The 24,221-nt window shown below is 42.8% G+C and overlaps 1 protein-coding gene across 1 annotated transcript; it reads right to left on the minus strand.

Annotated features, from left to right (window-relative positions):
- Positions 1-819: 819 nt before the first annotated feature.
- On the minus strand, positions 820-22,979 carry LOC106560472 (protein shisa-like-2A). Its single transcript, XM_014123429.2, has 3 exons — positions 22,441-22,979; positions 19,312-19,448; positions 820-1,735 (listed from the first exon to the last, which is right to left on the minus strand). Exons 1-3 carry the CDS (start codon positions 22,620-22,622, stop codon positions 1,542-1,544), a joined length of 513 nt encoding a protein of 170 aa, XP_013978904.1. The 5' UTR covers positions 22,623-22,979; the 3' UTR covers positions 820-1,541.
- Between the last annotated feature and the right edge of the window lie 1,242 nt (positions 22,980-24,221).

The following is a 24,221-nucleotide window of genomic DNA, read 5'->3' on the forward strand; positions in this document are numbered from 1 at the left end:
TGGGCTTTGTGATGCATGAGCCATCTGATTCAATAAATGATGGAGCCACGTTGGCTTTTTCCCCCAAAATTTAATTTAAGGTGCCCCAAAGCTTTTTACTATCATTCTTTATATAATTTATCTTTGTTTCATAGTATGGTATAGTATTTTTGGGCAGGGGGAATGATTTTTCAATGTGCTTTTCCCTGTGTTTTGTGGATTAAAAATGTTTTACAGGCATGATGTTATGACATTACCACAACGCAAAGTTAGTCATAGCATGTTTGAATTTCAATATGTTTGTGTCAACCCACACAGAGACATATAGGCCCATGAAACAATGATGACTCATATTGCATCATTTAGACAGAACAGTTCATACTCATGATATGCACCAGAAAGCTGTCAAATTAACCAATCTCATGGTCTATAATGAAGTGTCTTGGAGGTACAGTGCTGACTTCTTGGATTATACAAATACAGATTAGATTTTTTAGCTTCCAGGCAAATCAAGTTTCAAATGTCATCATGCGAGGAGATTTGTTTTGATCTAAATCTAATCTAACCTTCCTTTACCCCCCTCCCTTCCTTTATCCTCCCTCCCTTTCATTATCCCCCCCTTCCTTCCTTTACCATCCCCTCCCTTCCCTCCCAACTTTTGCCCTCCCCTCCCATCACCCTCCCCTCCCTTCTTTTACCCACCCCTCACTTCCTTAACCCTCCCCTCCCACCTTTACCCTCCCCTCCCCAACTTTAGCCTCCCTACTCACCTTCACCCTCCCTCCCCTACTCACCTTCACCCTCCCCTACTCACCTTCACCTACTCACCTTCACCCTCCCCTCTCTTCCTTTACCCTCCTCTCTCTTCCTTTACCCTCCCCTCTCTTCCTTTACCCTTCCCCTATAGCTTCACCAGAGCTGCAACAGAACGACAGTAGGACAGCCACAATTTATTACCGACAGAGAGTGGGAGGGAGAGAGTTAAAGGCCCAGTGCAGTCCCTTTTCCTGTATCTTATATATATTTCCACACTTTGAGATTGGAGTAATACTGTGAAATTGTGGAAATTATGATAATGCCCTTTAACTGTAAGAGCTGTTTGAAAAGACCGCCTGAAATGTTTTGGCCTGCCTGGTGACATCACCAGGCGGTAAATTAGTTAACAGCCAATAAGAAAGAGAGTTCCAAACCTCTCTGCCAATGACAGCTAATTTTCAGTGTTCCCCTCTCCACTCAGGCAACTCCTAGACAGTCCTTGCAAATTCTTGCTTGAGAAATTGCTCTTTGCTAAGAAGATATTTTAGCATATTTTGGGCCATTTTAATTGAAAACAGTCACAGTAAGATACTTAATTATTACCCATAAATAATTTGATATTGAGATATAAAAGGCTGCACTGGACCTTTAAAGAGGGGACAAAAAGAGAGAGAAAAAGAGAGAGAAAGAAAGTCCTGGTAGTAGATGCAGTGTCAGTCTGGTTTAATGTTTCTATCTTCTCCTCCTCTTACATAGCCATCCTCCTCTCCTCCCAGTCTATACTTGTTTGAGAGTCCTAGGCCTGTCTATGAGGACCCCTCCACATTGATGGTGGTGACGGTGGCCACGAAGCACTTCTGGAAGAGGCGGTCTGGATCTGGAGGCTGGTTGTCACAGTCCAGTTTACCACTCAGGAAGTGCTTCTTAAACCCTTGGGGACCCGTAGGGGCGCTACTGGGGTGACTCCGACTCGGCCCCTCTCGTGGACTGGGTTCAGCACCTGAAAATACAATGTTTTCACATTAGTTCAATTTTGTATTTTGTGTCTGATGAAGAATCATGCAATACATTACTATGAGATGGAGAGCTTTTCTCTCTATGGGTCCCCGCTCTAAAATGATATAAATATCTACTGACTGATATTGAGTGTTAGTTATTTTCCTTATACTCCAGAACCAGTAGCTTCTTATTCATAAAAAATATGGTTTCTGAGTAGCCATCTGGAAAGCATACAATTGGATAGCTAACTGAAATCCTTACATATATCAAGTGGAAAGGACAAGGAGGAATCCTAAATAGGGACTGTCTAAAAATATATTTGACATGTCATAGGAAAAAAATCAATCTTTCGCTATTCTTATTAGGGACATCTTGTAAAATGAATCCGTCTACTTTCACATTCACATGAACTGATTACACAGAGTGAAAATAATCAACTCCTACAGGCTTGTCCAACATCTAATTCAATTCTAATTCTATGGGCTTTCTTTTCACTATAAAAACCTCAAACTCCATGATCTCTGTAGCCAGTTAGCCAATGGATTCTGTTCACTTTACTAATCAGACAAAGGCAATCACAATGGGAGTTATTGGTTTACGTTGCGCGACTGGTCAAACTGTGCATATTGAGAGTGAGTGTTCGAGAGAGAGAGACTTTCATATGGAAATGACTACCCTGAGTCCTTACTTTGAGAATGCTACAGAATTTAATCTCAAATAACCCTTTTTGATTTTCAGAACTACATTTTCTTTTTGGTTAATGACGCTTTCATTTTGAGAGTAGAGTTGTGTAATTAACGAAAGGCACTCTGTCATGGTTGTCGTAGGAAGGAGCGGACCAAAGTGCAGCATGTGTGTCGTTCCACATTTTATTTTCATTGTGAAACTATGCAATACATACACAATAAACTGAACGAACAAAAACAACAAACTGTGACGCAGAGTAGAAACATACACTAACTCAAAACCAAAACCAATCTCCCACAAACCCAGGTGGAAAAAACACCTACTTAAGTATGATCTCCAATTAGAGACAACGAGGACCAGCTGCCTCTAATTGGAGAGCATCCCAAACAAACCCAACCCAAAATTGAAATACAAAACTAGAACATAACACAGAAAAACTAAACTAGAAAACCCCCCTGTCACGCCCTGACCTACCTACCATAGAAAATAACAGCTTTCTATGGTCAGGACGTGACAGTACCCCCCCCCCCCTCCCCAAAGGTGCGGACTCCGAACGCACCAACACACAAAAAAAATAAACTAAAACAAAGGGAGAGTTTGGGAGGGTGACAAATGTCTATTTCGGCTCTGGTGCAGTATGCAGAACCTTCTCATCCCGCGGATCCTCCAGCAGAGGAGGCTGCTCCAGTTTGGGGCATAACCCCCGCTCAGCCCGCTGATCCCTCCGCTTTTGTGTCACCGGACCGTGGATCATCACCGGAGGTTCTGGACTGCGGACCGCCGCTGGGGACTCTGGACCGCCGGTGGGGACTCTGGACCGCGGGCCCTCTCAGGAGGTTCCGGACTGCAAAACATCGCCGGAAGCTCTGGACTGGGAACTGTCGCCGGTAGCTCTGGACTGGGAACTGTCGCCGGAAGCTCTGGACTGGGAACTGTCGCCGGAAGCTCTGGACTGGGAACTGTCGCCGGAAGCTCTGGACTGGGAATGTGCACTGGAGGCCTGATGCGTGGGGCTGGCACAGGTGGCGCCAGACTAGTAACACGCACCTCAGGGTGAGTGCGGGAAGCAGGAACAGGACACCCCGGACTGGGCAGGCGCTCTGGAGGCCTGATGCGTGGGGCTGGCACAGGTGGTGGAGACTGGTGACACGCACCTCAGGGCAAGTGCGAGGAGCAGGCACAGGGCGTACCAGGCTGAATAGACTCACTGGAGGCCGGGTAAGTGGGGCAGGCACAGGATATACTGGGCCGTGGAGGCGCACTGGAGGTCTCGAGCGTAGAGCTGGCACATCCCATCCTGGCTGGATGCTTACTTTCGCCCGGAAAACGCGGGGCGTTGGCACAAGACGAGCTGGGCTGTGAATACGCACTGGCGACACAGTGCGCAGCGCCGGCGCAGGATATCCTGGACCGAGAAGGCGAACTGGAGACCAGGAGCGCTGAGCTGGCACCACCCTTCCTGGCTGAATGCTCAACCTAGCTCGGCAAATGCGGGGTGCGGGCACAGATCGCACCGGGCTGTGAATGCGCACTGGCGACACAGTGCGCATCACCGCATAACACAGTGCTTGCTGTCACTCGCTCCCCACGGTAAGCACGGGGAGTTGGCTCAGGTCTCCACCCTGACTCTGCCAATCTCCCCGTGTGCCCCCCTGCCTCTCGTGCTTCCGTCGTTGCCGTGCTAGTTCCTCATCTCGTTGCTGCTCTGCTCTTGCTGCCTCCACCTGTTCCCATGGGAGGCGATGCCATCTAGCCTCGGTTTCCTCCCACGTCCAGGATCCCTTGCCATCCAGAGTGTCCTCACAGGTCCATGTCTCCTGACCACGCTGCTTGGTCCTTTTGTGGTGGGAGATTCTGTCACGGTTGTCGTAGGAAGGAGCGGACCAACGTGCAGCGTGTGTGTCGTTCCACATTTTATTTTCACTGTGAAACTATGCAATACATACACAATAAACTGAACGAACAAAAACAACAAACCGTGACGCAGAGTAGAAACATACACTAACTCAAAACCAATCTCCCACAAACCCAGGTGGAAAAAACACCTACTTAAGTAAGATCTCCAATTAAAGACAACGAGGACCAGCTGCCAATAATTTGAGATCATCCCAAACCAACATAGAAATACAAAACTAGAACATAACAACATAGAAAAACTAAACTAGAAAACCACCGTCACGCCCTGATCTACTCTACCATAGAAAATAAAAGCTTTCTATGGTCAGGACGTGACACACTCTGAATGCTGCATGAATCTACATTACAATTACGAGCAGACAGCCGTCCCTTTCAACATCAGCTCAGTTTCATCCCCCACTTTGAAACTGATCGCAGAGGATTAACATCAGTAGTACACTCCACTGTGGATTGGCTGTGTTTTCTTCTGGTTCCCCATCAAATTTCAAGGGCTACGCAGCATTCATTGTTTTTCTCAGCTTGGCAGCAGTGGGTATATTTTGTTATTGCTCTGGCCTGGCTGGAACACAAACAGACACTCACAAATATACACACACACACACACAGTTTGAAAAAGTATTCACCCAGTTCAGTTTATGCATATAAAAAATCGGAGTTTATTTGTCACGTGCACAGGATACAGCAGGTGTAAACAGTACAGTGAAATGCTTACTAGCAAGGTCTTTCCCAACAATGCAGTATATCAAAGGTAAGAATATAAGATAAAATACAAACACGTGAGAAATAAAAACAAATTAGAATGTACGCTTCACACAGGGTCATGTTTCGAATGTGCTGCACAAATTGAAGGCTATAAAATGTCAAAAATGTGCATTTGAATTTTTCAAGGCATGTTCAGGACCAAATATTTTCGAATAAGAGAAGGATTAGAAGGAGCCTCCCCAGGTCTTGCCAGCGTAACATGGGCTTTAGACTCGTTAAGTAACTCAGGCAGAGTGTTGGGAGACCATGTACCTCCAGGGTGAAGGAAGGTACAGGCGTGGGTTGGAGGCAACCACGCACACACGCATGCGCAAGCGCACAGAAACGCACACACAAACAGACAATTATCGCAGCAGGTGTGAGAAGAAATTAACTGTGAACTTTTCTATTAACAGACGCTTTCTGGCTTCCTGCAGGCTTCCTCCATGGCTATCCAGTCAGGGAAATCGAGAGGGGAGGGGTTTACCTCTTCATCAACAACAAATGTTGTGCTTAATCGAGCGCAGTGGAAGTCTAGAACCATTGTTCAACTGATGGTCAAATGCCGACGCTTCTACCTCTCGAGGGAGTTTTCAGCTGTTATTGTGACTGTTGTACACATTCCACCTGGCACTTAAAAAAGTGTACGAGGCTATAAACAAGCAGGTAAATTTGCACCCAGAGGGTGATTTCCTTGTTGCCGGTGATGTTAATTCCACGCCATTAAGACACGTAATGCCCAACTTCCATCAACACGTCTCCTTCGCCAGTAGGGTCGATAAAGTCCTAAACCACTGTTACTCTACCCACAAGCAAGCATACAAGGCCCTCCCGTGTAGGGCTGTTAAGGTGACCGTATTACCGCCACACTGGTGGTTACGAGCAGTGGTGTAAAGTACTTAAGTAAAAATATTTTCAAGAACTACTTAAGTAGTTTTTTGGGGTCTCTCTGCTTTACAATTTATATTTTTGACAACTTTTACTTCTCTCCATTCCTAAAGAAAATAATGTACTTTTTACTCCATAGATTTTCCTTGACACCCAAAGTACTCGTTACATTTTGAATGCTTAGCAGGACAGGAAAATTGTCAAAATCACTCACTTATCAAGAGAAATTCCTGGTCATCCCTACTGCCTTTGATCTTGTGGACTCACTAAACACAAATGCTTAGTTTGTAAAGATGTCTGAGTGTTGGAGTGTGCCTCTGGCTATCCGTAAATAACAAAAACAAGAAAATGGTGCCGTCAGGTTTGCTTAATATAAGGAATTTGAATTTTTTTATACTTTTACTTTTGATACTTAAGTATATTTTAGCAATTACATTTACTTTTGATATGTATATTTAAAACCAAATACTTTTAGACTTTTACTCAAATAGTATTTTACTGGATGACTTTCCCTTTTACTTGAGCCATTTTCTATTTAGGTATCTTTACTTTTAGTCAAGTATGACAATTGGGTTATTTTTCCACCACTGGTTACGAGTCATGACAGCAGTCAAATTCCACATGACCGTTTAGTCATGATAATTAGGCTTCTCCAAGTTCTGATGCTGCTGATGGTCATTAGTAGCCTACCAAACTTGGTACTCAGCACTCTATTGTCCCTCTAATCACGCTGACATTTATATTTGTAATTATTATGGATCCCCATTAGCTGCTGCCAAGGCAGTAGCTACTCTTCCTGAGGTCCAGCAAAGTAAAGGCAGTTATACAATTTTAAAAACATTCACAACACACTAAGTCTGTGCCCTCAGGCCCCTACTCCACTACCACATATCAAATCAAATCACATTTTATTAGTCACATGCGCCAAATACAGTGAAATGCTTACTTACAAGCCCCTAACAAACAATGCAGTTTAAAAAATATGAATACGAATAAGAAATAAAAGGAACAAGTAATTAAAGAGCAGCAGTAAAATAACAAAAGCGAGACTATATACAAGGGGTACCGGTACAGAGTCAATGTGGGGGGGCACCGGTGTCGAGGTAATTGAGGTAATATGTACATTTAAGTAGAGTTATTAAAGTGACTAAGCACAGATAATAACAGAGAGTAGCAGCGGCGTAAAAGAGGGGGTAGGCAATGCAAATAGTCTGGGTAGCCATTTGATTAGATGTTCAGGAGTATTATGGCTTGGGGGTAGAAGCTGTTTAGAAGCCTCTTGGACCTAGACTTGGTGCTCCGGTACCGCTTGCCATGCGGTAGCAGAGAGAACAGTCTATGACTAGGGTGGCTGGAGTCTTTGACCATTTTTAGGGCCTTCCTCTGACACCGCCTGGTATAAAGGTCCTGGATGGCAGGAAGCTTGGCCCCAGTGATGTACTGGGCCGTACACGCTACCTCTGTAGTGCCTTGCGCCCGGAGGCCGAGCAGTTGCCATACCAAGCTGTGATGCAAGCAGTCAGGATGCTCTCGATGGTGCAGCTGTAGAACTCTTGTGGATCTGAGGACTCATGCCAAATCTTTTCAGTCTCCTGAGGGGGGATAGGTTTTGTAGTGCCCTCTTCACGACTGTCTTGGTGTGCTTGGACTAGAGGTTGACCGATTATGATTTTTCAACACCGATACCGTTTATTGGAGGACCAAAAAAAGCCGATACTGATTAATCGGACGATTTTTATATGACAATTACAACAATACTGAATTATAACTTTTATTTTAACTTAATATAATACATAAATAAAATCTATTAAGTCTCAAATAAATAATGAAACATGTTCAATTTGGTTTAAATAATGCAAAAACCCAGTGTTAGAGAAGAAAGTAAAAGTGCAATATGTGCCATGTAAAAAAGCTAACGTTTAAGTTCCTTGCTCAGAACATGAGAACATATGAAAGCTGGTGGTTCAATATTCTCAGTTCTTCGATATTCTCAGTTAAGAAGTTTTAGGTTGTAGTTATTATAGGAATTATGACACGTCGACTATTTCTCTCTATACCATTTGTATTTCATATACCTTTGACTATTGGATGTTCTTATAGGCACTTTAGTATTGCCAGCCTAATCTCGGGAGTTGATAGGCTTGAAGTCATAAACAGCGCTGTGCTTCAAGCATTGCTAAGAGCTGCTGGCAAAATGCAGTAAAGTGCTGTTTGAATGAATACTTACCAGCCGGCTGCTGCCTACCACCGCTAATCATAGACTTAATTATAATATAATAAACACAGAAATAGGAGCCTTTGGTCATTAATATGGTCAAATCCGGAAACTATCATTTCGAAAACAAAATGTTTATTCTTTCAGTAAAATACAGAACCGCTCCGTATTTTATCGAACGGGTGGAAACCCTAAGTCTAAATAATGCTGTTACATTGCACAACCTTCAATGTTATGTCATAATTGTGTTCAATTCTGGCAAATTAATTATGGTCTTCACACAGTTCGCAACGAGCCAGACGGCCCAAACTGTTGCATATACCCTGACTCTGCTTGCACTGAACGCAAGCGAAGTGACACAATTTCCCTAGTTAATATTGCTTGCTAACATGAATTTCTTTTAACTAAATATGCAGGTTTAAAAAAATATACATCTGTGTATTGATTTTAAGAAAGGCATTGATGTTTATGGGTCGGTACATTTGTGAAACGATTGTGCTTTTTTCGTGAATGATCTTTTGTTAAATCATCACCCGTTTGGCGAAGTTGAAGTAGGCTGTGATTTGATGATAAATTAACAGGCACCGCATTGATTGTATGCAACGCAGGAAAAGCTAGTTAACCTGTTAGGGCTAGGGGGCAGTATTGACACGGCCGGATAAAAAACGTACCCGATTTAATCTGGTTACTACTCCTGCCCAGTAACTAGAATATGCATATAATTATTGGCTTTGGATAGAAAACACCCTAAAGTTTCTAAAACTGTTTGAATGGTGTCTGTGAGTATAACAGAACTCAAATGGCAGGCCAAAACCTGAGAAGATTCCATGCAGGAAGTGGCCTGTCTGACAAGTTGTGTTTCATCTTGGCTCTTTTTATTGAAGACTGAGGATCTTTGCTCTAACGTGACACTTCCTACGGCTCCCATAGGCTCTCAGAGCCTGGGAAAAAGCTGAACGATATCGAGGCAGCCTCTGGCTGAAACACATTATCGCTTTTGGCAAGTGGCCGATCAGAGTACTATGGGCTTAGGCGCGTGCACGAGTCGACCCCATGCTTTATTTTCTTTCGTCTGTTACCTAAACGCAGATTCCCGGTCAGAATATTATCGCTTTTTTATGAGAAAAATTGCATAAAAAAATGATTTTAAACAGCGGTTGACATGCTTCGAAGTACGGTAATGGAATATTTAGAAATTTTTGGTCACGAATTGCGCCATGCTCGTCACCCTTATTTACCCTTTCGGATAGTGTCTTGAACGCACGAACAAAACGCCGCTGTTTGGATATAACGATGGATTATTTTGAACCAAACCAACATTTGTTATTGAAGTAGAAGTCCTGGGAGTGCATTCTGACGAAGAACACCAAAGGTAATAACATTTTTCTTATAGTAAATCTGACTTTGGTGAGTGCTAAACTTGCTGGGTGTCTAAATAGCTAGCCCTGTGATGCCGGGCTATCTACTCAGAATATTGCAAAATGTGCTTTCACCGAAAAGCTATTTTAAAATCGGACATATCGAGTGCATAGAGGAGTTCTGTATCTATAATTCTTAAAATAATTGTTATGCTTTTTTTCTGTAAATACCTAGGTGTCTGGCTAGACTGTAAACTCTCCTTCCAGACTCACATTAAGCATCTCCAATCCAAAGTTAAATCTAGAATCGGCTTCCTATTTCACAACAAAGCCTCCTTCACTCATGCTGCCAAATTTACCCTCGTAAAACTGACTATCCTACCGACCCTTGACTTCGGCGATGTCATTTACAAATTAGCCTCCAACACTCTACCCAGCAAATTGGATGCAGTCTATCACAGTGCCATCCGTTTTGTCACCACAGCCCCATATATGTTGTAACTTTAATGGGTTACAGAGTTAATGTTTAAGGTAATTCATTGAGCTGTATCTAAAGATATTTTCTTTACAGTTATTTACATATGTAATTGTATTAGAATTTGTGTGTTGGCGATTGAGAGAACTACATACATACTTTGTTGTTTTGGTTAGTATTGAATTACGCTTTTGACTGCAAGTTCCAGAATGCCTTGCGACAGGAGGTAGAGAGAGAACGCGCCAGTTATGTACAAGTGACAAGTGATTATCATGACCTTTCGCTAGCAACTTCATTTTATTGTTTTATAGAATCTAAAGTTGTTAAATGTAACGTGAACAAGTATTATTACTAAAAGAAGCTTTCATCTCAAACCCGACGTCCCAAGTCATTACTTTAAAGATAGTTATTCTATATTTTGGTGCCGAAACCCGGGACAAGTATGAGCTACGACGAATATTGTAGGGATGAAGCGGCTGAAATGGCTGAGGAGGAACGTCGGCATGAAGCAGAAAGAATGAGACAAAAGCGGGGTACCATTCGAGGTGCCACAACACGGATTTTGAATCAGATTGACGTGGAAATAACCCAGTCAAAATCGGATACCGATCACTTGAGTACATTGTTGGAATTGCTATCAGCTAAGGAGGACAGCTTGTTTGAACTTGATCGTGGAATTGAACAGTTAACGCCATTGGACGGATTGGAGGTGGAGATTGCACGCACGGAGGATTACAAAGAGTGCGCTATCATGCTGAAGAGCCGTGCACAACGAGTGATAAAGAAAAAACAGGACCTCAATCCACTACCAGCACGGGTGAGTGACGCTAACTGAAACAGATCACAGAGACAATCAGTAAGGCTACCAAAGTTGATTATTGAGAAATTCTATGGAGATGTCACTATGTGGCAGGAGTTTTGGAGCCAGTATGAGACCGTTATTCACAACAATGATTCACTGTGTAATGAAGAGAAGTTTACCTATCTGAAAACATATCTCACTGGACCAGCTGCAAAGGCAGTAGCAGGACTGATGTTAACAGACAGTAACTATGATGATGCAATCACTCTGCTCAAGAGAAGATTTGGAAGGAAAGATATTGTGATTAGTGCTTACATGTCAAAGCTGCTGAATCTCACTCCTGTGAAAAAATCCTCTGACCTAAATGCATTGAGGCAGCTATATGATGAATGTGAAATTCAGATTAGAAGCTTGGAATCACTGGATGTAGTGTCAGAAACCTATGGAAGCCTACTATGCTCAATCTTACTGCAGATGATTCCAGGGGACATAGTTCTTGACTATAGTCGTCAGAGGGGAGTAGATGATGAATGGAAAGTGGCTGTGATCATCAGTTTCCTACAGACGGAGGTTCAGAACAGGGAGAGAGCGCTACAAATGACAAGATCATGCAACCAACAGAAAGAGAGCAAACCATGGAACAAGTCATGCTCCTCCAATGAAATGAAAACAAAAAGACCCAAAATGCCATCTGCTGCGGCACTGTATACAGCCAGCCAGAAGGAACAAAACTGTCTATTCTGTGACAGTGCAGACCAGAAATCAGAAAACTGCCCTGACCACAATATTGCTACACGCAAAGAGAAACTAAAGAAAATGGGAAGATGCTTTGTATGTTTAGGACAGAAACACATAGCAAAATTCTGTAAAGTCAAAGATGTGTCATGTGCAACATGTGGAAGCAGACATCACATTGCTGTGTGTACTGGTAAGAGGAGTGAGGTGCAACCCCCTGCTGTTTCTGCAGATGCTGTTGTTTCCTCAGTTATTCCCCATTCTGTGAAGATGAAACCAGATGGACAGAACACTGTGTTGCTACAAACGGCAAAGGCATGGGTAGAAGGCCCATCGGGCAGGAAGATAGCTCGTTGCTTACTAGATGGAGGCAGTCAGAGAAGCTTCATACATGAAAACCTTGTGAAGGGCTTGAAGCTACCAGTAATCAGACAAGAGGCACTCACTCTTCACACGTTTGGCTCCTCTGCTCCAGCAACGCCCCAACGCAACACAGTGAAAGTCATCTTGGAGAATGTCTGGGACAAACACCAGAGAATAGAGACAGAGGCAATTGAAACCCCACAAGTGTGCACAGCTGTGATGAAGGTTCCTGGTGAACAGATTCAACATGAGCTCAATAGAAAGGGACTGCAGCTCGCAGACCTTCCAGGAGATGACAATGATCCTGAACTCTCTGTCATGATAGGAGCAGACTACTACTGGCAGATAGTATCAGGCAGAGTGGAGCGACTGACGGAGATGCTGGTTGCTTTAGAGAGCACCTTTGGATGGTCGGTGCAGGGACCCGTGTCCATGTCAAGTGTCGCCGAGGCAACCTGCATGTTCATCCCACTTGATGAAGACACACTAGTCTCCAAACAACTGCATGCATTCTGTGAGCTTGAGTCTCTGGGTATTATAAGCGAGAAAACACAGAACCCAGAGAAAAATGAGGCTCTACAGGGGTTAGAGGAAACAACCACCTTCAAAGATGGGCGATACCACGTGGAGTTGCCATGGAAATGAGAAATGCCAGAACTCCAAGACAACTATAGAATTGCCAAGAAACGGTTTGAAGGTCTGAAGAAAAGACTGAAGAAGGATGTGGCGTTGTACAGCAGATACAATGAAGTAGAGGACTACTTACAACAGGATATGGCAGAGGACGTGCCCAAGGACAACGCATCAAGCGCAGACAACGTAAAATACTACTTACCTCACCGTGTCGTACTCCGAGAGATAAGGTAACGACAAAACTGAGAGTGGTGTTTGATGCCTCGTCCCATGAAGATGGCTGTCCATCCCTCAATGACTGTCTACTCAGGACCGAACCTGAATCCGGATCTGCTCAGCGTTCTGATAAAGTTCAGACTACATGAGATCGCATTCATGGCAGACATCAAGAAGGCTTTCCTGCAGATATCCCTAGCAGAGAGAGACAGAGACGCCATGAGATTTCTATGGCTCACAGGCCCACCAAGGGGAGAAAATGAAGAGGAGCTGCGTGTGCTGAGGATGAAAAGAGTGGTATTTGGAGCTTCCCCAAGTCCATTCTTGCTGGCAGCTACAATCAGGAAGCACCTGAAACAATATGAAACAGAACAACCAGAAGTTGTAGAGATACTGAGAGAGTCACTCTATGTAGATGACTTCATTGCAAGTTCACGCAATGTTGAAGAGGCTTACCTTGTGACAACAACTGCAAAGCGAATGCTGTCAATTGCAGGCATGGAGCTCTGCAAGTGAATGATCAACTCTCCTGAATTGAAAACAAAATGGGAGGAGAGTACGACAACTGACCACCCGTTGACACTAGAAACACAAGGAGTAGTGCTGAAGGTTTTAGGTTTAGTTTGGAGACCGGAAACAGATGACTTTGTGTTTGACCTCAGGCCGCTACTGAGCATTCTAAAGCAAAGGGAAAACACAAAGAGAAGTGTTCTGCAGTCGTCTGCATGCATCTTCGACCCTCTTGGTTTCCTGACCCCCTTCACCATCAGGATCAAGTGCATGTTCCAGGAAATGTGGGAGAGGGGACTCAGCTGGGACGAAGAATTACCACTTGATCTGACACGAGAATGGCAATAGTGGTGTTCAGAACTACCCCAGTTACACCAGCTCACCATACCAAGGTGGTACAGAACAGACATGCGGCCACAGAACAGCCACACCCTGAAACTACACGTGTTCTGTGATGCAAGTGAAAGGGCTTACAGTGCAGTAGCTTACTTGCAAGGTGAATCACAAGACCGGGAAACAACAGGTCTAGTCGCATCCAAGTCCAGGGTAGCCCCATTCAAGAAAATGACGCTGCCACGCCTGGAGCTCATCGGAGCTGTGATTGGAGCGAGACTAGCAAACAACCTGATGAACACACTGAAAATGGAAGAAAAACAGATCAAAATGTGGACAGACCCAATGAGCGTGCTGCATTGGATTTGCAGCTCAGCTCAGAAATGGAAACAGTTTGTCGCAAACAGAGTGACGGAGATCCAGTCCTTGACCAATCCAGGCATGGTCACATTTTGAAGGGAAAACTAATCCAGCCGACCTCCCTACAAGAGGATAAACTGTTCGAAACTTGACACAGAGCGAGCTATGGTGGAATGGACCCAGAATTCTGACATCACCCAATCAGTCCGAGGAGACTGATGATAACAAGGTTCCAGAAGAGGTAAATACAGAACTCAAGTCCAGTTACCAGGTTACTGTACAACTCGCAGCAAACAGCACAGACATCACTGAACCTGTGTTGGAGCTTGAAAGGTACAGCAAACTGAAAAGAGTGTTCAGAGTCACCGCCTGGATAAAGAGATTCATAGCCAATGCTCGTACAAACATAAAGATGCAAGGTGAACTGACTGCTGACGAACTGATCGATGCAGAAAAGTACTGGATTAAGGTAACACAACAACAGAGTTTTGCACAGGAGATCAAACTACTGAAGGCAGGAAAAAGCCTAAACAATGACTGTAAAATCAGAGAACTGAAACCGTTCTTGGACGAACACGAACTACTCAGTGTAGGAGGAAGACTGCAACAGTCCAACTTCACATTCAGAGAGCAGCACCCATGGGTTCTGCCCAACAAGTACAGATACTCAGAAATACTGATACTGTACCACCATGAGAAGGTGATGTACTCATTGGAGAAGATAACACACCCAGACAAACCTGGAAACTAGGAAAGATTGAGAAACAGGCCGAGATGGCCTAGTTTGGTCATGTTCAGTTCGTACTGCTTCAGGGACTTTGTTGAAGAGACCTATTCAGTTGATATACTGCCTAGAGATTTAGATGAACACAGTTGTTCATCGGGGGGAGGATGTTGTAACTTTAATGGGTTACAGAGTTAATGTTTAAGTTAATTCATTGAGCTGTATCTAAAGATATTTTCTTTTCAGTTATTTACATATGTAATTGTATTAGAATTTGTGTGTTAGAGATTGAGAGAACTACATACATACTTTGTTGTATTGGTTAGTATTGAATTACGCTTTTGACTGCAAGTTCCAGAATGCCTTGCGACAGGAGGTAGAGAGAGAACGGGCCAGTTATGTACAAGTGACAAGTGATTATCATGACCTTTCGCTAGCAACTTCATTTTATTGTTTTATAGAATCTAAAGTTGTTAAATGTAACGTGAACAAGTAATATTACTAGAAGAAGCTTTCATCTCAAACCTGACGTCCCGAGTCATTACTTTGAAGACAGTTATTCTATAATATACTACCCACCACTGCGACCTGTATGCTCCCGTTGGCTGGTCCTCGCTACATATTTGTCGCCAAACCCACTGGCTCCAGGTAATCTATAAGTCTTTGCTAGGTATAGCTCCGCCTTATCTCAGCTCACTGGTCACCATAGCAACACCCACCCATAGCACGTGCTCCAGCAGGTATAATTCACTGGTCATCCTCAAAGACAACACCTCTTTTGGCCGCCTTTACTTCCAGTTCTCTGCTGCCAATGACTGGAACGAATTGCAAAAATCCCTGAAGTTGGAGACTTATATCTCCCTCAATAACTTTAAGTGTCAGCTGTCAGAGCAGCTTACCGATCGCTGCAGCTGTACACAGCCCATCTATAAATAGCCCATCCAACCAACTACCTACCTCATCCCCATATTTGTTTTTCTGCTCTTTTGCACATCAGCATTTCTACTTGCACATCCTCATTTGCACATATATCACTCCAGTGTAAATTGCTAAATTGTAATTATTTCGCCACCATTGGCCTATTTATTGCCTTACCTCCTTACTTCATTTGCACACACTGTGTACAGATTATTATTATTTTTTCTATTGTGTTATTGACTGTACGTTTGTTTATCCCATGTGTAACTCTGTGTCATTGTTTTTGTTGCACAGCTTTGCTTTATCTTGGCCAGGTCACAGTTGTAAATGAGAACTTGTTCTCAACTGGCCTACCTGGTTAAATAAAAGGTGAAATAAATAAATACATTTAAAAAATAATAAGTTTAATGCTAGCTAGCAACTTACCTTGGCTCCTTGCAGCCACAAGGTCCTTTTGACACTGCACTCGCATAACAGGTGGTCAGCCTGCCATGCAGTTACCTCGTGGAACGCAATGTATTCGGCCATAATCGGCGTCCAAAAAGGCTGATTACCGATTGTTATGAAAACTTGAAATAGGCCCTAATTAACCATGCCGATTAATCGGCCGACCTGTAGCTTGGACCATGTTAGTTTGTTGGCAATGTGGACACCAAGGAACTTGAAGCTCTCAACCTGCTCCACTACAGCCCCGTCCACGAGAATGGGGGCGTGCTCGGTCTTCCTTTTCCTGTAGTCTACAACACAAAGCACCTGTCTATTGTGCAATTTATTGTGATGGTGTAGGCTATATATTAAATGGATTTATTAGACTTTTTAAAATGTAGATGTTCCAAAGGTCTGAATCAGTGGCTTGTAGGCTATGCATGGAAGCCAGGAGATGTTAAATGTGTTTAAGCTAATTAACGGTAAATTACAGTGAGTCTGGCAGTAATTTGCTTGACAATCACCGGGTGACAAAATTTCATGACCGCCATAGTCCTACTCCTGCGTCCCCCATTCGGCAAATCAGATCATGACTCTGTACTCCTGTTTCCTGTTTTAAAAGCAGAAGCTCAAACAGGAAGTACCAGTGACTTGCTCTGTTGAGAATTGGTCATCAGAATCAGAGATTATGCTGCAGGACTGCTTTGCTAGCGGTGACTGAAATATGTTCCGCGACTCCCCCAATAACATCAACGAGCTAACCACCTCTGTCACCGGCGAAGGTTCGCTGCTTCCCCAATCAAAAGCCCTGGAATAACATAGAGATTGTCGCTAAACTAAAGGACAGGGTTACCGCACACAGGGTATCGCAGACAAGTACAAAAATTCCTGCTACGACCTCCACAGAGTCATCAAACGAGCAAAAGGACAATATAGGAAAGGTGGAATCATATTACATAGGTGCCGACACCTGCCGCATGTGACAGGGGCTACAGTCCATTACAGATTACAGGGGAAGACCCAACCGTGAACTGCCCTATAATGCCTCTCTACCAGACAAAACTTGTTAAAGACTCCAGCCACCCACGCCATTCTCTCTGTTTCCGCAAGGCAAGCGGTACCGGTGCATCAAGTCTGACACCAACAGTCTCCTGAACAGTTTCAATCCCCAAGCCATAAAATTGCTAAATAGCTAACAAAATGGCTACACGGACTATCTGAGTTTACCCTTGTATTTTATATCTCTACGCACACTCACAGGACTCTACACACACACACACTCACTTAATTTGCTCACACACACATTTTATACGGACTCTCTCACTCTCTCTCTCACAATGCACTTTTATTGTAAGAAGGCTACTTATATTAAGTACAACCTTGGTATCTAGGATGATAATGGATTTTAAGGCTTGGAGGTTATTCTGCCTGTGTGGCCTCCAGATAAGTGGAAAGTCATTGAGCCACTGTAGGAGCCCTTTGCTAGAGCATTCATAATCAGCCCCCGTTTTCAATGTTATTTGTTGCTACTGTACTAAGGAATGGGCATCTTACTGCATCCTATACACCAGAAGTCATTCCGATCTGAATCTGAGTGCTACTGGAACCACAGAAGACAGATACCCCAAGCCCTTCTGGCATGTCAAATTAAAATGATTTCCATAGAGATGAGCTTTACTTCTGTTCATACCTTCTGTTTCCATTATATACTGTAGCATTAAAGCACCTTGAGGGTGGGATAAACACACTTCAAATAAAATCATATTTTATAGCGATCAAGTGAACATATGATACTATATTGGATTCTATAGGCTCTTTTGGCATGGGTCCTATTCATTGGGGCACAACGTAGCAAAGCGTTTTTTTATCAGAAAACGAAAACAGGTAGTCCCTCTCTGTTTTAGTTTTCTTCCGTTTGGTGCTTAGCCTCTCTAGGGTAGGGGGCAGTATTTTCACATCCGGATAAAAAACGTACCCGATTTAATTTGGTTATTACTACTGCCCAGAAACTAGAATATGCATATAATTGTTTGATTTGGATAGAAAACACCCTACAGTTTCTAAAACTGTTTGAATGGTGTCTGTGAGTATAGCAGAACTCATATGGCAGGCCAAAACCTGAGAAGATTCTGTACAGGAAGTTGAAAAACAGTAGCGCATTTGGATAGTGGTCAATCTGAGAACAATGAGACGGGTGTGCGCGTGCACGTGAAGAGTCCATTTTACATTTTCAGTCTTTGAACGATAAAGACGTCTCCCGGTCGGAATATTATCGTTATTTTACGAGAAAAATCGCATAAAAATTGATTTAAACAGCGTTTGACATGCTTCGAAGTACGGTAATGGAATATTTTGAATTTTTTTGTCACGACATGCGTCCGCGCGTCACCGTTCGTATAGTGTCTTGAACGCAAGAACAAAACAGAGGATATTTGAACATAACTATGGATTATTTTGAACCAAAACAACATTTGTGGATGAAGTAGAAGTCCTGGGAGTGCATTCTGACGAAGAACAGCAAAGGTAATCCAATTTTTCTTATAGTAATTCTGAGTTTAGTGAACGCCAAACTTGGTGGGTGTCAAATTAGCTAGCCCATGATGGCGAGCTATCTACTCAGAATATTGCAAAATTTGCTTTTGCCGAAAAGCTATTTTAAAATCTGACACCGCGATTGCATAAAGGAGTTCTGTATCTATAATTCTTAAAATAATTGTTATGTTTTTGTGAACGTTTATCGTGAGTAATTTAGTAAATTCACCGGAAGTTTTCGGTATGTTTGCTAGTTCTGAACGTCACATGCTAATGTAAAAAGCTGGTTTTTGATATAAATATGAACTTGATTGAACAAAACATGCATGTATTGTATAACATAATGTCCTAGGAGTGTCATCTGATGAAGATCATCAAAGGTTAGTGCTGCATTTAGCTGTGGTTTTGGTTTTTGTGACATTATATGCTAGCTTGAAAAATGGGTGTGTGATTATTTCTGGCTGGGTACTCTCCTGACATAATCTAATGTTTTGCTTTCGTTGTAAAGCCTTTTTGAAATCGGACAATGTGGTTAGATTAACGAGAGTCTTGTCTTTAAAATGGTGTAAAATAGTCATATGTTTGAGAAATTGAAGTAATAGCATTTTTAAGGTTTTTGAATATCGCGCCACTCGATTCCACTGGCTGTTGACTAGGTGGGACGATTTCGTCCCACATACCCTAGAGAGGTTAGTGAATACGACCCTTGCCTTGTAATATTGGGTCATACAGTTGGTGACATACCTGGTGCTATGAGGGGCAGTCCGTTGTCAAGGCCTCTGGGTTTGGTCGCGATGAACAGATAGCACAGGACACAGATAGTGATGATGAACGCTAGCAGGACCACAGCTGCTATGGAAAGGCCAACCAGCGCTCCCAGACTGTCAGACAGAGTGGGTGAGAAGAGGGGAGGAATACAGAGAGGGAGTGTGAGTGAGAGAGCAATAGTGAGAGAGAGAGAGAGAGCGATAGTGAGAGAGAGAGAGAGAGAGAGAGAGAGAGAAAGACAAGAGAGCGACAGAGCAACAGAGACAGAGGGAGGGAGCGAGACAGAGAGAGCGAGAGCGAGAGAGAGAATTTCATGGAACGAATGAAAGAGAAAAGGGAATATAAAGTACAGCAGACAAATGAAAGAGAGAATAGGAGAGGAAGAAAACAAGAGATATTTAAGTTCTTCTATGCACTTTCAAAGATATAAACATTTCTTTTGACGTTTGAAAATGTTATCATACGTTTTAGAAGTTGTGCAGCAGTAGCTGAGAGACTGTTGAGTGTTATCAAAGGCAAAACATAGTTTCCACTTTGACAACGTTCAACTTCAGGAAATGCACAGATCATCAAATTCAAATGAAATTCTTCCACTGTACGCATTGCTCACACATGCATTCCACTGAAATGAGAAGAAAAGTCCTTTGATGAAAAAACAACTTTTATGATATCTACAATCACTGCCTCTAAGTATTTTCATTTGAAATTATACCAGACTATTTGCCATTACTTTTGATTTCTGCTTTGACTGACTGGTGTTTCATTCCCAATCAGAAACTAGAGCTTTCTTTGTTTTTTTTTTGCCAAAATGCAAAGCACCTAAGAAAACAACTTCAATCAAACTAATTGACTGTTAAATCAATCAAATCAATTAAGTCTCACCTAAAACTTAAAGCACAAAAGAGTGGAGGGAATAGTTATCCTGTATCAGTGCCTAGTCAGGTGGAATATTATCAATCAATTACAAGTGCATTTAATATGCATTCTGAAAGAGCCTATAGTGGTTTATGAAGACAGATCACTGTTGACACAAGATGCCAGTGCACAACTTAACAATAATGATGAATGAGTCTGAAAGCGACACAGAGCAGCTTTCTGAAAAGGCATTAGGATCACACACACACACACACACACACACACACACACACACACACACACACACACACACACACACACACAGTAAAGTCTAACCTAAGCCTGATGTATAATTTTCAACTTCCTGTTATTAACCAAGGCATCAAAGGAACACTTATGAACACCTGCATCACTCTCTGCCATGGGATTAAAATCATAAACTTTTCTGTTCAGTTCTGTAAGGACTTCTTTCACTTCTTTCACAGCAGCAACCCTTATTCATGTGATCTGTCTATGATCAGTCATTCACTGTGTGATCCTCAGGAAGCCCTTTCAAGATGACTTTCTTTCTCCACAGGTCAACAAGAAGCCCTGTCAAGATGACTTTCTTTCTCCACAGGTCAACAAGAAGCCCTTTCAAAAATGACTTTCTTTCTCCACAGGTTGCCCTTTTGATCTATTTATAGAAGTAGATCAGAAGGAGAGGGGATGCTGATGACAGGAACCTTTCCCCATTGGTGGTTGCCTTTAAGCAGCTCATAGGGAGCCTCACAGGGAGCCTAGTAAGTAGCCTTAAAGCAGCTCACAGGGAGCCTTAAAGCAGCTCATAGGGAGCCTCACAGGGAGCCTCGTAAGTAGCCTTAAAGCAGCTCACAGGGAGCCTCGCACGGTGCCTCACAGGGAACCTCGCAATGATTCTCGCAGGGAGCCTTAAAGCAGCTCACAGGGAGCCTTAAAGCAGCTCACTCATAGGGAGCCTCATAGGGAGCCTCACAAGGAGACTTTTTATTAAAAACATTGAACTACAACTATAAAATATCACAAACACTACAGGATAGCCAGGCTTTTAGTTACCATGCGAATGAAAGAGATTGTAAGACAGCTACTGCTCACACACAATATCGCTACAGGATACTACTGTATTTGCAGGAGAAAACGGAATCCCCTCTCATAATGTTGGGTGGTTTGAAGGACTGACTCAATAGAAATGTTAAAAAGCCTGTATAACTGAATAATGCATTAAAAGGGGCAATCCGCAGTTGCTACATTCATTTTTAGACTGTTAAATAAATGATATATGTATAGCCATTGATTTTTGTTTTACTCCAATGTTTGTAAACAAAGTCAATGATAACAAACACTTTTCTAGCTTCAAAACATGCTTAAAACTATAATTTTTATCTCATGGACGGTCAGTCCTTGCATCCATGGCTCTGTCTAGAGTTTCTCAACCTGCATCCCTCAACTGTTTATTGTTTGAACTGCAGATTGGTGCTTTAAGGTGGCTTTTATACATGTTGACTACCTGCCTGACAGACTCAACAGCTGGCTCAATCACCTTCACATCTTGAAGAAGACCTTTTAGTACAGTAGTACAATGTGCCTTCTGACAGCTTCTGAATGACTCATATAATAGCTTTTGTATCACTGGCTAAATTAGAACACTCATTTCATATGTCAATGCATTTTGCAGACCTATCTGTGACATCAAGTTGAAATTAAATTTAAAAAAAAGACCCAAACACAAAATTCCCTTCAAATTTAGCACTTTGGTAGGCTATTCTCTGACATTTCAATGCATTTTTGTAGAAACTCAGATCTAGATCCTCACAATATCAAGAGGATCTAATTTTCCACAGCTCCTACTAATTTGCTTATTGTAGTCTTCACCTCTCCTCCACTGCAATGCTGCAACGGTCGCTGTAAATGAGTGTGTTCTCATTCTTAAATCCACTGGCTGCGTCATCATTAGATTTGTTTTATATAAGTATGTCAATGTAGGGACTTGACAGCATTCATTTTCACTTATATATTTACATAATGCAACAAGCACCTTCCTGTGATGTGTTGATCATGATGGAGCCATTGATGCATGGCTTCTAGCATTGTAGTTGCTTTTTACCAATACACCACTACACCTATCACATTCGGGACTTGCCAGAGAGAAATTCACTGTATAAAAGAAAGAGTGCAGTGCAAAGTGTTATAGGCATTCCCTATACGTTAGCATAGTTACATTCTTATTCTTACCTCAACCACCACATGTATCCATACTCGTATGGGAAAAAACTGTTGGGGTCATCACAACAGTATTTCATGTCATTGAAGCCACAGCAGAAAAGAGCTCCGGCATCGTTGTCCGGTTTAGGGCACGTGAACTCGTTTACGAGCACTTTCTCTGCGTTGTAGTAGCTCGTGCAGTCCGCGCTCATGCTGACCCCAAACGCGCAGACACGCCAACTATACAATCTGTTAGATCAATTGAAGTTTCAATCCGTCCATATTATTGTCAATCCAAACAGCTGAGTGCTCTGTGTCTTGCTGGTTGACTTTCAAGGTATTTAAGTAAGTCCCCATTACTGAGCCCACCTCTCTCTCACTCCTCGCCCCACTGTAACGCAATCTCCAAAGAAAACACTATACCTCTCTCTGTGTGTGCGCGCACGCTCGTGTGCATCTGTTCAGAAGTGCCTTCATTTGGCCTTCCCTAAAGGAGTATAGATGTCCTTGGTGCTAATTTGTATCCACGTCCGGTGCACCAGGATGCATGAGTTTATTGTCAGTTTTGCCCACTGGTTGGCTTGTTAATGGTTACATTCTATTGGAAACAGAAATAGTTGAATTGCTGTTTGCAATGTAAAGCATATATTATCATGGATGTCTTTGGTGTGTGATTAGTGGGATGTTGATGGTGCTCCTGTGTTTCTCTGACAGTAAGATAGGCCTACAGTATCAAGCACAAAACCCCCTCTTAAGCCATAGCCCCACCCATCTCTTTAAGCATTCACATGTGGGGCTATGTGCTAAACAGAGTGAGTACAGTAGTGTACTAAACAACCAAAGATTTCAAGACTAAAGGCTGTGTACAGTTTTCACAGTGACATCATGAACATTCTATTGTCGTCCGACATCAAATTTGTCGTTGTAATTATGAAAAAGTATAAACACAAAAATGACAGGCTGCATGACATCAGCAGCCTGGTGGTCCAAAATAGCATAACTGGTGTATCTGTTTAAAAATGGATTTAGTATATATCAATCTAGCACACCAGGCAACTAAAAGTGTCAGAGTGTGCGCAACTGGTCGAAGGAAGTCAGGTGCAGGAGAGCAGAGATGAGTGAACAGGCACACTTTATTCAGGCAGAGGAAAACAGCCGGACGCAACTGCTTCACAACACTCCGGCCTAAGGAAAAAAGCGATAGCGCACAAATTACACAAATAGGTGCAAATAACAAAACCACGGGTTACAACAATACCCGGCACAAAACCAGCCTGTAGCGTTACACACATAACGAACGAACAATACCACACACGGACATGGGGCGAACAGAGGATAATATACACGTAGAGTAATGAGGGGATGTAAACCAGTTGTGTGGGAAAACAAGACAAAACAAATGGAAAATGAAAGGTGGAGCGGCGATGGCTAGAAGACCGGTGACTTCGACCGCCGAACGCCGCCCGAACAAGGAGAGGGACCGACTTCGGCGGGAGTCATGACAAAAAGCAACTTTCTAAACAATGTATTGGCTAGCTTGTTGGCTAGCTAACGTTACGTTTGCAGGCTAGCCAGATCAAATAATGACCATATCATAGCTGACGTCTTAACTTTAGCAAATTTGTGTTCATTATTAAAGGAAAATAAACTCACAACAAGATCATTATTTATAAGTTAATGGTAAACTAATTACAGAAAATAGCTTACGGTTGTGAGTGTGATGAAATAAAAGCTTGACATTCTACCGGTGAATTTTAGAACTTGGACACTGTCTCGTTGGCCTAACGTTATATTCTAATTTGACTTTGGTG

Source organism: Salmo salar, chromosome ssa10 (genome assembly GCF_905237065.1).
Source record: "Salmo salar chromosome ssa10, Ssal_v3.1, whole genome shotgun sequence".
In the NCBI taxonomy this organism is placed as follows: domain Eukaryota; kingdom Metazoa; phylum Chordata; class Actinopteri; order Salmoniformes; family Salmonidae; genus Salmo; species Salmo salar.

Coding starts and splice junctions, on each gene's coding strand:
- LOC106560472 (XM_014123429.2), bottom strand. CDS start 22,622: ATGAGCGCGGACTGCACGAGCTACTACAACGCAGAGAAAGTGCTCGTA. Junction 19,449..22,440: donor GGATACATGTGGTGGTTGAG/GTAAGAATAAGA, acceptor TCTGTCTGACAG/TCTGGGAGCGCTGGTTGGCC. Junction 1,736..19,311: donor ACTGCCCCTCATAGCACCAG/GTATGTCACCAA, acceptor TTGTATTTTCAG/GTGCTGAACCCAGTCCACGA.